This window comes from Myiozetetes cayanensis, unplaced genomic scaffold (genome assembly GCF_022539395.1).
Source record: "Myiozetetes cayanensis isolate MyiCay16 unplaced genomic scaffold, myiCay2020 scf3, whole genome shotgun sequence".
NCBI classification, from domain to species: Eukaryota; Metazoa; Chordata; class Aves; order Passeriformes; family Tyrannidae; genus Myiozetetes; species Myiozetetes cayanensis.
The window spans coordinates 71,057,275-71,071,993 of NW_026087521.1; the positions used below are offsets into that span (position 1 = coordinate 71,057,275).

The following is a 14,719-nucleotide window of genomic DNA, read 5'->3' on the forward strand; positions in this document are numbered from 1 at the left end:
GAAAAAAAAAAAAAAAAAGGTCTTGGATAAAATAAGACACTTAAGTTCTGAAATAAAACTGGGCATGGTCACTCCTGTCAACAATTCCTATTGCTGGAACACTGAATAAAGTGTTGTAAGCAAATGAACTACGTAACAAGGCACATGAATTGCATAACTCAGCCTACAAATGTCTAGAGGGAGACTGCACCAGGCCATAATTTACCAATTTATTAACTTACATGATTTCTTGTCAGGCAGAGAAACACAGCTACCTTCAAACGGTGCTGTCTTTGGTTATGCAAAACAGGGTAATTCTAGGTGAAATAAAACTGTTTAAGGTCAGAAGGTTTGTTATGTGCACAGTTTGCCTACAACTTTTTTGTTGACCCTGTGTATACCAATTGTTCATACAATTTTATGATTTTAGAGCACTGATTTTTTTTTTTTTTTAAAGAAAACCCCTAACTATCTCTGTGAAGATTAGCACACATTTCTCAGTGGTACTGAGAAAATAGTAATTCCAGAGGGACAGGCTGAAACGAAGAAAGAAGGCATGTGATGTCTTCAAAGTCAGCCATAAAAAGGCTAATTGTTACCACAGATTTCTCTTATTGTTTCTAAAAAAAAAAAAAACCAGAACTTTTCTGTCATAAAAAACATTAGTCAAGCGTTCACTCAACATATGCTTGACGAGCTGTATCTTCCACTCCTGAGAACTCCTTGACCGTGCTCACACCTGAGAGGAAACTTATTTGGAAGCAGCAGAAAATCATGAAAATGGCAAGTTTCATAGCTCATGACAACAATGTATCGGCCAGGAAGATAAACGTGCAAAAGAAAAAGGTAGCCATTATTTCACTAAAATGAATTAAAAAGAAGTATCAAGCATAAAAATAACCAGATACTTGTTCTCACTGTCTAGCTTGGGCACTATCTGTTATGGTAAAATAACTATTAATATTGTATTATTTACTTGATAAATTTAGTTTATAGCCAAGTGGCTCTGCAGATTCTTTCACTGGCACAAAACAATTATAATTATTTTTCTTACTTGAGCAGGCAGCTGGGAATTCAGGAATGACAATCCCCAAACAAATTCAGTCTTGGAAATCAACAACAGAAGCAACATGACAAATCATTCGTGAGCTTAAGATCAGACAGGCAGCACTCACGTTGAGGTTTAAGTACCAAGTAACTACGACAGATGACCTTCCACTCGATTTCAGGGGGGTTCTCATCAAGCCTGTTTATTTTTTTAGGGTCACTTTCTTACCCTTCATCTTTTCTCTCCTTAAATATAGGACTTCTGACAGTCTATAAAGAGCTGTTGGACAGCATTGTCCAATATGACACATTTTACTTCTGATCTTCATCAACTTTAAAATATTTCAGAGTATCTTAAGAAGTTTCTCTCTGTTCCATCTTTTCCAAACATGCTGATATCTACTCCAACCCCTTAGCTCCAGGACCACAAACCGATAAGTAAGTAAAACATTCAAGTCCAAAGGCTCAGTAGCTTTTGAGTTTTCTCCCAGTCACTTCTTGGCTCTGTTTCAGGCATGTCCTGCTGGACATTTAAAAGCTGATGCACAGAAATCCTCTATATTCTGACCTTGGCTTTCGTTTTTTAATTTCCATTAGCTAATTATTTGTGTGAGACCAATTGATAGCACCCATTTCTATGAAGGGAATACAAAGGAGCCACAACAGGGCCACACTGAAATATGGGTTTATTGGGAATCTGCCCTAGACAGGGAAAGTTGGGACTGGAAGCAAAGATATCCTTTTATATTTCCTGGTTATCAACAAGACAGCCCTTTGGCTACTTCCTAAACAGGGGGCAAAATGCTCTACTTACATAAGCTGAGCAAGAGATCACAGATTTTAATGACACTGAACCAAATATATTGATATAAAGAACTTCGTTTTTCAAGTCTCATTTCCTCAGTTTAGGAGCTCAGTTTTCCAGCTCTCATTTCTGCCTTGAAATAAAAGAACATTTTTATGCAAGGACAGAATTCTTCTCTAGTTAAGTAACAAATTTCTGTCAAACCTCAAGAACACATGGCGCTTTCATGCTTTCATAGGACCCAGCATTTAAATCCAAATTTGGTTTGTAGTTATAAAATCTTGATTAGGACTATATAATTTGGTCGATGCTAAAGCCTTTAGTGGTTGTGAGCAGCAATCAGAGCTTTACTAAAACAAATCTCTGGTTATGGTACTGAGCAGTTGGCCAAGCCATCCTAGGCCTGCCAGCTCGGTGATGAGGGCTGGCTTGAACACTTATCCTTTAAATAAGAAAAATAAATTTCACACAGATTTATTTAGAAAGAAGCTCTTTGACTTGACAATGCTCTTAGCTGCATCATCTGCTACTCTTTACTATTTCTTGCTCGAGATGACAAAGAAAACTTGATACAACTGATACTTCACACTGAAAGGTGGAATGAAGATATAGAAGTGAGAAACAATACAGTTCCCATGAGGAATGAAAATGAGAAGTGAAAATGTAAAGTATGTGTTAAACAACTCTGGGGAAAGGAGTTTTTGGTTTTTTTGGAAGTGTTATTAGAAGGATTCTAATGGAACCAGTAAGGTCCAGAAAAGGAGTTACTGCTCTTTATATTTCTACCCATCAGTCCAAGAGGAAAAAAAGGTTTCCATATTTATGGGCATCTGAGGATCGCTGTTTGTGTTTGGTGTTTTGGTTGGGGTTTTAGGTTTTAAGGTAGAACACAATTAGGCTGTTTGGAGTATCAGATCCTAGACACAGACACCACAAATGCACATTCCATACTCATTCTCACCCACACACCTGCATTTAGAGCACACAGTTTAAAACCTGGAGCATTACTCTGGAGCAGCATCCCTGTTATCCTACCATTCTACAGTGAAGACACTACTGAAATACACTCTTTCTCCACAGGGATAGTCTTATTTTTTTCCAGGAATGCAGCCAAATAAAGATGGTTCTTCTATAGACTTTTTTCTTTGTTAATCATCCCTAAATTTCATATAGCTGAGTGCTCTGTTTTTCATTTTTTTAAACAAACTTAATCCATAGTTTACCTAAAAAATATTATCAATCTGTTTCAAATCATGCTAGCAAGGGAATTTATCAGCTTTCTTCAAAAAATGAGCCATAAATCAATGGCTTTTTTTGTCAACAATATAAATCCAGTGATCAACTTCCTCCAGAAGAACAAAGGCGACTTTCTGCTCCCTTTTCTACAACACAGGGGCCAGACTTTACACTCTAAAAAAAAAAAAAACACCACACTGCAACAAACTGTAATCACTAAAGGCTAATTTTGCCAATAAATGTCTTCTAGTGCAGATCTGCATTAACACACTTTGTCTGCAATGCTCATCATCAGTTCTGGAAAACAAGACCCTCTAAAACATCCTGCCTTAAACAGTAAAGAGCTGGCAAACAAAACTTTTCCCTAAGATGAAGTATAAAAATAATTTCCCTCTGAGTTCCTGTTGGTAGTTATTAAAAGCTGTCTTAGAATTATTTTAATTTTTACAAGTGTGCCAACAAACATTTTTTAATTAACATCATGCTTCATAGAAGTCTAAAATGATGATTTTTTTTTTTTTTTTTTTAAATGCAACAAGTCCTCAAAGCCTAGGCTTGGATGCAAAGTTATAATTGCAGGGACTGAAAATGCAGATACAGAAGCATACCCAAGGACTCATCACAGAGGTTATTCATGCAGATCAGAAATTACTACCTCAGTTGAAGCAAAGACTGGATGCAAATATCTGAATATTGATATCAATTTTGTGCGCTCTAGTTTGATTTTTAACAAGCCAGATCTCTCCCATCCCTTTTCATACAGGGAAACCCAGGTAAAATACCTTCAAAATGAAGAAAATATACTAGCAAGTGTGTTCCTTTGAGTTCCTGGCAACCCCTGGCAGTAGGGTGAGGACAGGCAGACAGTGGCAGTAACACAGAAAACCAGCACAGCAAGATTTACAGGAGAGGTCACCTCTCCAAGGCCTCACTCTCTTTTAAATATGTGGGTTTCTGGTTACCTTCCTTCACCTTCTCCTTCACATGAGGAGAGAAGATGATGAAGAAAGAAAGCAACATTTTGAGCTGTGCAATAAAATGAAACCTTTACAATTTCAGCATCTACCCAACACCGAAATATCCCAGCACTGGACTGGAAACCAGCATAGCATGAAGCATACACGACAAATCCCAAACAAACTCTGCAAAGTTTTGTGATGGAAACTTTGAAAATTAATTATCAATGAGATTAAAACAAAACAAAAAACCCCACATTTTCATCAGGACAACCTGTGCAATACTGCTGCGATCTTTCGCTGGCTTAATTATCTTTGAGTAATCAAAAAATATCTTCTGGTTTGTTTACTATCCTAGCTGTGACCAGAATTTAGGGATGTACTTGCAATCAGAACATCTTCTGACAAACAGAGCCTCCTCAGGTGCAGAAAGATTAAATACACCCTTTATGTCTCTGTGCCAGCATCACAGCAGTCTGCAGATTCCATATCAGTGTAACACTTGCCTACACATCACCCATAAAACCTAGAAATTAACTCCTTAGTACCCGAGCCAGCCTATACAGCAAACCATTGGCTGAGTGCCCCAATCTTCCACCTGCAAAATTTTAGTATGAGCAAAGGAGCAGCAGAAAGATATTCAACCAGGCACAGTCTGCTCAAGGGAGAGATGGCATCAAGCAGGAAAAAGTATGAAGCAAAGCCTTATTTGCATTATTTTGGGAATTTACATCCAAAGGGCCATTTTATACAATATTAACTTGCATGCAAACTAAAAACCCTTCACTATACGAGTGAATTCGCAAAGAAATTCTGAATTTTTTTGGGGTTTTAAAATTTTTTTTCCCCAAATGAAAGGTACTGTAACTGTCCATTTCCCTTTTCTTATACTCTTGTATAACATCTGCCACTCTGCAGAAGTACTACCAGTTCCCATGAATTTTTTGTTACACTGTGCAGATGGAAGTCCTGTACTGCAATTGCTTTTGTGCTTGACACGCTCAGACACAGGCTTCCAACTTCCAAAGAAACAGAAGGAGTAGGTCCATAAAGAAAGTATGTGCTTCCTGCAAAGGGCTGGCATGAAAAAAATAAGGTTTTTTACAACCCAAAAGTTTTACAAGAGTTTAACAATTAAGGTAACTCTATACAGTCACTTGATTTAAAACTTGTCCTGAACAGCAAGTAATTAGTTACAACTTCTAGGAGATGCTTTAAGTTCCCTTTGTGATGAACAATACACCTAGAAGTGAGAAAAGCCAGTTAATTTTGATAATACTGCTCATGAAGAGAGCTGATCAAGTTGTCTAAAGAGTAATTTTTTGGGAACTGTAACTACGATCATGAAGTCTTTCCCATGAGGACAACAGGGCTGTACAAATTTTAAAACAAACAAACCGACCTAACAACACAAGAAAACAGCAGTACAAGTATACAATACTGCATTTTCAAGTAGTACTTGGTTAAGAATCTGGATCTGTCTTTTCTTTTTTCTAAGACAACTAAAATTGAAAAAAATTAAAGTAAGTTGTAGTGTATGAATGTGAGCAATGAGAAGCTCGAAGCTCAAAATGTGTAGTAGGAGATGGCCTGTAAGAAGAATCCAGACAGTTCATATTTTAATGCCTTCTCAGATGAAAATAGGACAGTAAAACATCTCATTTTTACTACGTGGGACATTGCCAAGAAAATGCATTCTTCATGACTACATATTTGCACTAGTTTATACAATTCTCAATATTTCCTTTTCAAGTAGGCACTCATGTTTTCAGCATGATGGATACATTTAATAAATATACATACCAACACAGAAAAGACTAGCAGTCTGGTACTTAAATCAACTTGATCATGAAATCCTAATGTATGCTACTTTAGATCAAGTACATTTGACAATTTAACTCTGATGAAAAACTGAACTTGTTGATAAAGATGACTTCTGTTCAAGTTTTGCTGCTAAATCATTTCTTTTCATTAATTACAATCTTATAAAACTGTATCTGAAATAAACATCAGTTGAGCATAATAAGAGATGGATTAGACTGCAGGAAAATGAGAAGGGTGAAAGTCTGATGTTCACAAACCATTATGAATGCAATTTTGGAAGTGCAAACCGCTTGCAAATCACACTGATAGAAAGTGAAGTAAATAATGCAAACTGGCTCAAAGATAACTTCAATAACAGTACCATCACCCAGCTAAAATCCTTCAACGAACAAGAAATAGCACAAACTTCGATATTTGTAACTACTTTGCGTTAACAGAGACTTACCCTCTTCCAGGATCCAAGGCAATTGCTCGGGGTTGATCCAACTCTTGCCAAAACAAAACTTTCCTCAGCGATCCGTCCAAGTTAGAAACCTCAATCCGATTTGTCTCCGAATCCGTCCAGTACAGCTTCTCTCCCAGCCAGTCACACGCCAGCCCGTCGGGCGACAGCAGTCCGGAGATGACCACGTTTTGTACGCTCCCGGATTTATTGAACTCCGTCCGTTTGATGGCCTCCTCACTGACATCGCTCCAGTAGATCAAGCCCTTCACGAACACGAAGTCCACGGCCGCCGCGTCCTCCAGGCCGCCCACGATCACCGTGGCGTTCTCCCTGCCGTTGGCGGCGTCCACCAGGCGCAGGTCCCGGCGGTTCGCGTACAGCAGCAGCGGGGCGGCTTCACGCACCACAGACAAGGGGGACACAGACACGGGCATTAACGTCACTCAGGGTAACTGCAACCTGCACTAACCTAAGAATGTTTTTTAAACAGTAAGAAACCGTGGGGAGAACGTTTAAAAGTTTGACTAAAAAGCGCTGGCTTAAAGCTTCTCAACTTTGTTAACAAGCCAAGATCGTGCCTTCATAACACTGTTCTGGGCTGTGCATTATTGAAATAGCAATAAAGGAGAAGGCAGAGAAGAAAAAAAATGGGGGTTTGAAGTACCCAAATGACACTGTTCTGTACGGAAGGACAAGAGTAAAGCAGTTTTCTGAGCACTCAGTGCTGGCCCACCTAAGCAGTGATTATTTTTCTTTATAGAATTTAGTAATATACACACCGCTTCAGTAACAGCATAATTAACGTCAAGCTTTCAGAGCCACCTGCATGTTGATACCCCCCAAAATTATATCTCTCAGACATTTTACATATAACACAAAATATCCAAAATTCATTGCACAGAATGAGACAAATGTTGGTTCAGAGTGTCAGAAGTGGTATGAGGGGGTAGGGAGAAAAATAACTTTACAGGTATGGACAACACTGAGTTCTTTCAAACTCAGCTCTACCCCTCCTGTTTAGTTCTCTAACACAATGCCTTTATTTTATAGGCTTTACTTGCTTACTCTGTCAGTTTTCACAGTATATTTTTCATAACAACACCTAAGATGACTAATGTAAAGCAGCAGCCATGAAAACTGGTAGTTTCTCAAACGTAATATGCCTGCTTAATTGTCCTTAATCACAAGCTACGTACAGCATGATGCAAATTCCAGCCTCATTCCTTCTTCAACAGAAGCTTACAAAAGATACCACATTTGTATAAGGCAGTCACGTCCTTTTAAACTGACTGTCAGAAAACATTTCAGCCTTCCCCTGCCTTCACTCAGACTGCACAGAGGCATTTAGAGACATCCTGGGAGTGTCATACCAAAGGCTCCTCTGCCTGTCACCACACAAACGTCACCAGGCACTCGCAGATTTATTCATCAGCAGAGATGGGCACTTTAAACTGGGAGAAGGATGCATGCATGTCCTAACCAAAAGGGTTTCATTTACAGAGCCAAAGATGTGCACAGTTCTGTAATGTCAAGGCCACGCTGCCACAAGAGATACAGTTCCTTATATGAGAAACTTGCACTGAAGTTAGAAATATTAACACAGACTAAATTCAAGGGCTAGTTTTGAAAATCAGACTACTCCCCTTTGTAGCACTAAACAATTTCCCAGAGACACTGTCACATGTGAATTGGGAGAAGCTGAAAGAACTAAAAAGTTCCTTCATCTACCTCCAATTAAACGAGTTCTGCTATACATGTTTGGGGGTGGGTGAGGATTTTGTTGGGTTTAGTGGGGTTTTTAAAAAATTAATTGCTTAGACTGTCATCCTAAATTTAGAAGCACTGAATATAAACTGATTTATGACAATCTGTAGACAGGAGGAGGGAGGAGTGAAACTTTGTTTGTTTTAATAATACCAAATTTGTATTTGTATTTTCCCTCTCCAGAAAGCAATTTTTAATTGTGCAAAACCCCATTCAATTTAGAGATCATCTTTCCATAGAGAAGTAGTCAACTTTTTTTAAATTAGAAGTGGAATCTTTCTGTTAAGGTTTATTATTACCTTACTTTGCTATCTCCTTCCCTTCCTTGCACAACTCAATGTCCTGCAGCTTTAAGTTATAATGGGTCAAAAAAAGATACAACTCAGAGTGGGTTTTTTTTAAGAAGCTGAACTCTTTACATGCTTTTATTCCTCTTTCTGTAGACATCATAAAAGCATATATTGTAAATGCAACAAGCTACAATACACTGAAAAGAAGCTACGCATTTCTGAAAGAGAAAACATTCACCTTGGAAATCAAAAACTGAAACAGTAGTGAATATTACCACGTCCTCCATCACCTGAGAGGTCTCCATGCAGTTTATTCTTTTAATTAAAGTACCCAATACAAAGTAAAAGCTATGCTTACTTATAAAATAAGGGTGTTTTTGTATCCACTAGCATGAACAAATGTTCCCTTAAAGAACAGTTACAAAACCTCAAGTTTAACACATTTCAACTGCAACAAAAATAATTTAAATCATAAGAAACTCCTGCCAGTAGTGATCACTGAGCCTATAACTGCTTAACTCAAATATTCACGTAAGACTTTTCCTAAGTTTACCCTATTCAATATTAAAGTTCAGACATTGCCTTTTTTGTCTTACCCTTACAACTAGAATTCTCACTGCCTTCTCACTGCCAAACTCCAGTTCTTGTACCACAGATTTCTCTTGGCTGCAATTCCTGTCACTCCCCCCAGCACACTGAAAGTTGCTAATCCCCAAGATCCTTAAGTCTGGTTTCCCTTACTCTTGTTTACGTCACTCTTGCTCTGTACATCTGACTTTTAGGCCTGCAGCACCTGCTACAGGCATAGAAATACTGCTGCCCATAGGATGCAAAGTGAGGAACCAACATAAAACAATCACTTCACCAGCTGAAAATGCGGGTTTTTTTAATCTTTTTGGTGTTTAAGTAGCAACTTTAAGCTGTCAGAATTTGTCATGCTTTTCTTTACCTAGTCCAGTGGCCTTTTCCACAAATTCCCACTTCCTCCTTTCCACCTTTAAAAATCCAGGACAGTTCTGGGGTGCCTCTCTTTTACTGACATGGAGTTTAGCCTGGTTAAAGCAATTAGCACATGTTCATTTTCCCCAAACTCTTTTTTTCTCATTCCCAACCCCCAGCAATGCTGCTCTACCCCCTCACTTAGTTAAGGGCCCCTCCTCAAGCTGATTCAAAGCATTATGTCAGTGAAAGGTTTGACTGGGTTAGCAAGTTGAATCAACTCAAGGAGTGGTCCAGCAAAATCCAAAACCAACACAAGGCGAGCAGCAGGGAGCTGGAAGGGGAGCAGCTCTCCCCCTTTCCACTGGCAGCCTGCTGGATCTGCTCAAGATGTGACTGCAGCCACGTCCCTGCTCCCAGCCTTCACTTCCAGCTGTTGGTTCTGCACTTCTCTTTCATATTGGCACTGGCACTTCTCCCACACCATCTCCTGGACTATCCCATTCTGTCACTCTTGCAGCGTGCCTGTATCCCAACGTTTTCCAGCTCCAGTTCACACAGAAACGTGCCAGGAGAAATCTTGTTCAGGTTCCTGCTCTGCACCTCTCTTTTTAGATCTTGCTGAAGAACTCTGAGCACCTGGAGGTGAATTAGCTCTGGCAAACACGCTGCCACGAGGATGGCAAACATGGAGAAAAGGGAAGACACTGAGGAGATGTACCAAGCAAATACACTCTGACCTGGATGAGGCACAACAAGGAAGGATTCCAGAGAAATAGGCACATACAAGCAGCAAAGAACATCAATTTAATCCTTAAACCCATTCAAAATACAAACCTCCCTGTCTGTAATACAATAACCATCCCCAAGATGTCCCACAGAGAACCAAGGTGAGAACATAATGAAAAATCTCTGGACTGACACATGGATTCTGGAACTGTCAGTTGTGAGGACTCTTCCTTCATTCCCCTGGTTTCAAATTTCTTCATCACTGCTCATGCCTGTAAGGAATTCTGTGTATTTGTTACCTGTGAGTGCAAGAATGACAAGGTTGAGGAAGCACTGGGAGTAAAGCCTGGGAGACTTATATTAAATAAGAAGAGAGATAATTTGAAAATTAAAATAAACTTTTCCCAGAAGTAGAGAGTCAGCCTCAAGAAACTTACAATGAGACAGTTTGTATTTTCAGCCAACCAACAAATTCACCAGCAAGTACATACGAGTTTTCAGGACAGCAAGCAACAGGCCAGGATTCTGCCCCAAGTTCTCCATTACAGCACTTCCCCAATTTATTCCACACAACACACAATTCCATACTTTTTTTTTCCTAATAACACTAATGAATTGATTTACCAGTGGCCCCCACTCCACTGTCACTACGAACAGAGAGCACTATTCTCTCTGAACCTCCTTTTTCTCACAAAAGTACCTGCAGGACACAGCAACCAACCAGGTGTTTAGTAAACAAGCCTGAGGAAGCCCAAACTTGGCAGAAAGGACCTTTTCTCCTCTTTTCAGCTAACCTTAAGTATATTCTCCATGTTAAGGACATCCAAGAGCTGTTCAGATGGCAACTCAAAAGGTCACAAGAACAGTCACACTTGCCAGTGAATAAGTAACCATCTCAACTGCAGAAGCAAAGACACTGAGCAGCAGCAACAACAGCATCTGCCCCAAGCTTTGCTGTGAGTTTTGCAGGCCAGATCACAGCTACAGAGAACCAAGACACACTGCAGGACTAGCTGGTACAAAAGTAATAAGTCATCCTTTAGCCTGCTTAATACAGGAAAAAAAAAAATGTTACTAAAGAGATAGAAGGATGGGGGCAAGAGAATGAGAGGGAAAAAAAATAAAATGGAGTGCAGGGAATGATAGAAATCCCAGGTCCAGGCATAAAAAGCCAACAGCCCTGTCAGATTAGAGCAAAAGTACGCATGAACTGAAGCACACCGTGGAGCTCTGGCCTATCACAAGCAAGTTTCTGAATGGAAAGCATCACCTGCCAAATCATCCTGGCACCTTCCAGGGCCAGCAGCAGACTCTGGAAAGCATGAAAAGCAGGAAAGCTCCTTAGGGATATGTAATCAAGTAATACCTTGACACACATAAATGTCTGCAGAACTTCAACACTACACTTCCTCAGGTGTCCTCCTAATCTTCCCTCAGCACTCTCCCAGTTTCTCAAGCAGCTGTCAGAGTAACACCCTGCAGATGAAGTCAGACCAGTTCCACACACATTGGCAATATTTCCCTAGTTCTGCTGGTGGATGTTTAAATCCACACAATCTGTTTACTGAAAAAGTTTGTCTCACCAGGTAAAAACCAAGTCAAACAAAAGAACTCGTTTTTTTCTGTTTCGTGGTTGGGATTTTGTGTTTGTTCAGATTTTGGAAGCGCTATCAGGAAATTGTAGTCAGGCATGAACAGAGAATTTAGCACAAAAAAAAAAAAAACAAAACAACTGGAGGACAGAATGACCCATAGAATCAAAAATTTTGCAAAAATACGAAGAATTCACACTGCACTAGAAGATAGTACTGTAAGAAAACTGAAAGAAAATCAGAGTGCAAGTTTAAAACAACTTTCCATGAGCCAGAAGAAAAAAGTTCTCAAACCAAAAATTACACTTCAAACATTCAAATTCTTAAGACTACTATGTTTACTACAGATTAATATAATAAGTAACAACTCCAGTTCAAATGAACAGCTAGGGATTGGTTTTAATGGGTAAAGAAAGATGTGCACATACTTCAATAATTTAATCTTGTCTTCTTCTTACTGAACAGGGCTAATTTCTGGTAATCCAAAAGAAAGCCCATAAACACAAACCCACACAACTTTGAATTATCTCACTAATTTTACCATTGCCTACAGGGTGAAGGGTAACTCTTGAGCCTCAGTTAAGTTTCTGAGTTATTAGAACATCACTGCACTTTCTAAATGGACATATTAAGAGTCACTACAAGGTTTACAAATTCCTACTCTCCAGAATTCCAGCAAACACATCAGCCACTTTCTAGAAGCCTGAATTCTCTGACAACGGACAGAGGAAAATCTGTATTATTAAGGAGTTTTGGAGGCATAAACAGTTTAAAAAACCCAGCAAAGTGCACACGAACTACATTTTTCCCCTGGGAACATACTGGGAAGGGAGGGGAGTAATCAGGAGAAGATTATAAAGGAGAACATTACAGTTCGGTATCGTAGAGATGGAAAACAATTTTTGATTAAGCAAAATTATAGAGCTCGTTGATTAAAATTTCATCTCAAATATGATTACTTTTCAAATCTGACATCAAGAGCCCACACATGGCCCTCATAAACAGAATTAAAACTATAATCCCATTTTTGCCACACTGATTATATCACAAGGGAGTAATTCTATTTGGGTAATGTGATCCTGTAACAAGATACTAAAAAAATCTGCATGAATGTTGCCATTTTCCCATGTCTGTTTATATTAAAAACATTTCCTTATTGTTCTCTCTATATAAGTAATGATGCTCGAAAAGCATTCAATCTTTTAAACTGATACGCTTCTTTCTCCAAATAGTTTACAGCATTTCGCAAAGGAAACAAAGTATTACTAACTGAATCACTGCTTCTTTTAACCTAGACTTTGACTGGTTAATTCCTTAAAAGCATTTTAAAAATAAGGTATTTCAGAAAAAGGTATGGACAGTGTTCTCAATCTATTCATGGACTGGTCTGTTTGACTCCATTTCAAAACTGGCAGGGAACAGTGCCAGTTACACTAAAATTGAAAGGTCTGTAGCAAGATAATCATAAGGAGAAAAATAAAATCATCCTATGTTCATAACCCTTTCACAGGACAAAAAAACCAACAAACTCCTTTCTGCTTGCAAACACAAGCAGGGTGTTCTGACTAGGTTTGTCCATGTGGAGCAAATAGCAAGCCTGTTCGGACTGTGAATCTCCTGACACAAATATTTATAACCCACAAGAATATCTGGAGAGTTTAATGAAGGCTCTCTACCTCAGCTTGCCTGCCAAATATATAACTTGGAAAAGATTATTCAATATTTAGGGTGTCAATGCCCAGCATTTTTGTACAGTCTATGAAAGAGTCAGAGCTTTTCCCTTCCCAGCCTTGGCCAATTACCACAGAAGAATGACACAGCACCTGCACTTGGATCGCTGCGTACTCTGTGACTCTGCAAGTAGCACACACTCTGAAACCACACGTGAGGTGTAAGCTGAGAGACTAAAGGTGATTAGGAGAGAATATACTCCTTTCATTGAACAGCAATTCCACTCTAGGAGAGTCATCCCTACAAAGTGCTCAGCACAGTGCCAACTGTAAATGTGAACACACCATCCCTGAAGTCTGCAAGGCAGTTGCATCCCCCATATCTTCCTAAGCAACTTAAATCACTTGCTGGTAAAAGTCCACCCTGGAGGAAATTGCTTATCAACGTAACACTTGAAACATTTGAAGGTGGCAACAACCACTTTCAAAGTCCAAACGGCTCCCATGTGCCACCAAAGAAATGGGTGGCAGTTTACTACCTGAATCTCTTGAGTGGGTTGAAATGTGAGGGTTCCTCAGCAGGAGAACTGGAAGAGGAGCCGAGCACAATCCCAGACACGGACGAGCCACCAGCTCAGCCAGAAGCAGGATCATGCAAAAAAGCTTTAATTACAACTGCATCTCTGGTGCCACTCAACAATAACACATACCCCTCCTTACAGTATAAGGAACTGGACTCTTTTGAAGAAACCGGACTCTTTTGAAGAAACCATTGGCAAAGCAACCCAAGTATTTAACATTTCATAGGAAATTAATGAGGTTAAATATGCTGGGGACAAAGAATACAGTATTTAAGTCTGCACACTGGCTGCCACAGGAGATGAATGGTGACAGATCAGAAACTGAGACCTGTTTCTCCCTCTTTTCTTCTCCTAGCCCACCCTCTCAGGAGGAAGAAAAAATATCTTTGCTCTACTCGATTTGAACTAAAGTAAATCCCATATCACATGGACCGCAGCAAATATTTTTAATGCGGGCATTTTTGAGACGCGACATCATCATAAAGGTGGATTACAGATGTCCAAAGGAATCAGATTTCTCCAGCTCCCAAAGACAGAGTTTGAAAGGTTCCTATGTGCCCGAGCCTGACCTATCTTCCTGAAAAAAAAAAAAAAAGGAAAAAACAAACCAAAAAGCCCTTCTACACATGAAACATGAATACAGTTCATGTCTCCCCTAACCATTAATGCTGTGAAACAAGAACAAAGCTCTCCACCTGATTATGTTCATATAACTCACACTGAGGGATCCTTTACCTGCATACACCTCTGACCAGACATACAGAGTTTAACCCTACACCCAGAACTTCCCTGTATCTTCAGTGCACCTTGCCAAAAATGCTATTTCACCTGACCTCCAAGACACAGAAAAAAATACCATCCA

General features: G+C 39.4%; 1 protein-coding gene across 2 annotated transcripts in view; it reads right to left on the bottom strand.

Annotated features, from left to right (window-relative positions):
* LRP6 (LDL receptor related protein 6) overlaps positions 1-14,719 on the bottom strand; it is a 79,384-nt gene that overhangs the window by 61,429 nt on the left and 3,236 nt on the right. For both annotated transcript variants that reach the window (XM_050323912.1, XM_050323911.1), the window contains exon 2: positions 6,293-6,686. In XM_050323912.1, coding sequence (XP_050179869.1) covers positions 6,293-6,686 — 394 coding nt within the window. The remainder of the gene's footprint in view (positions 1-6,292; positions 6,687-14,719) is intronic.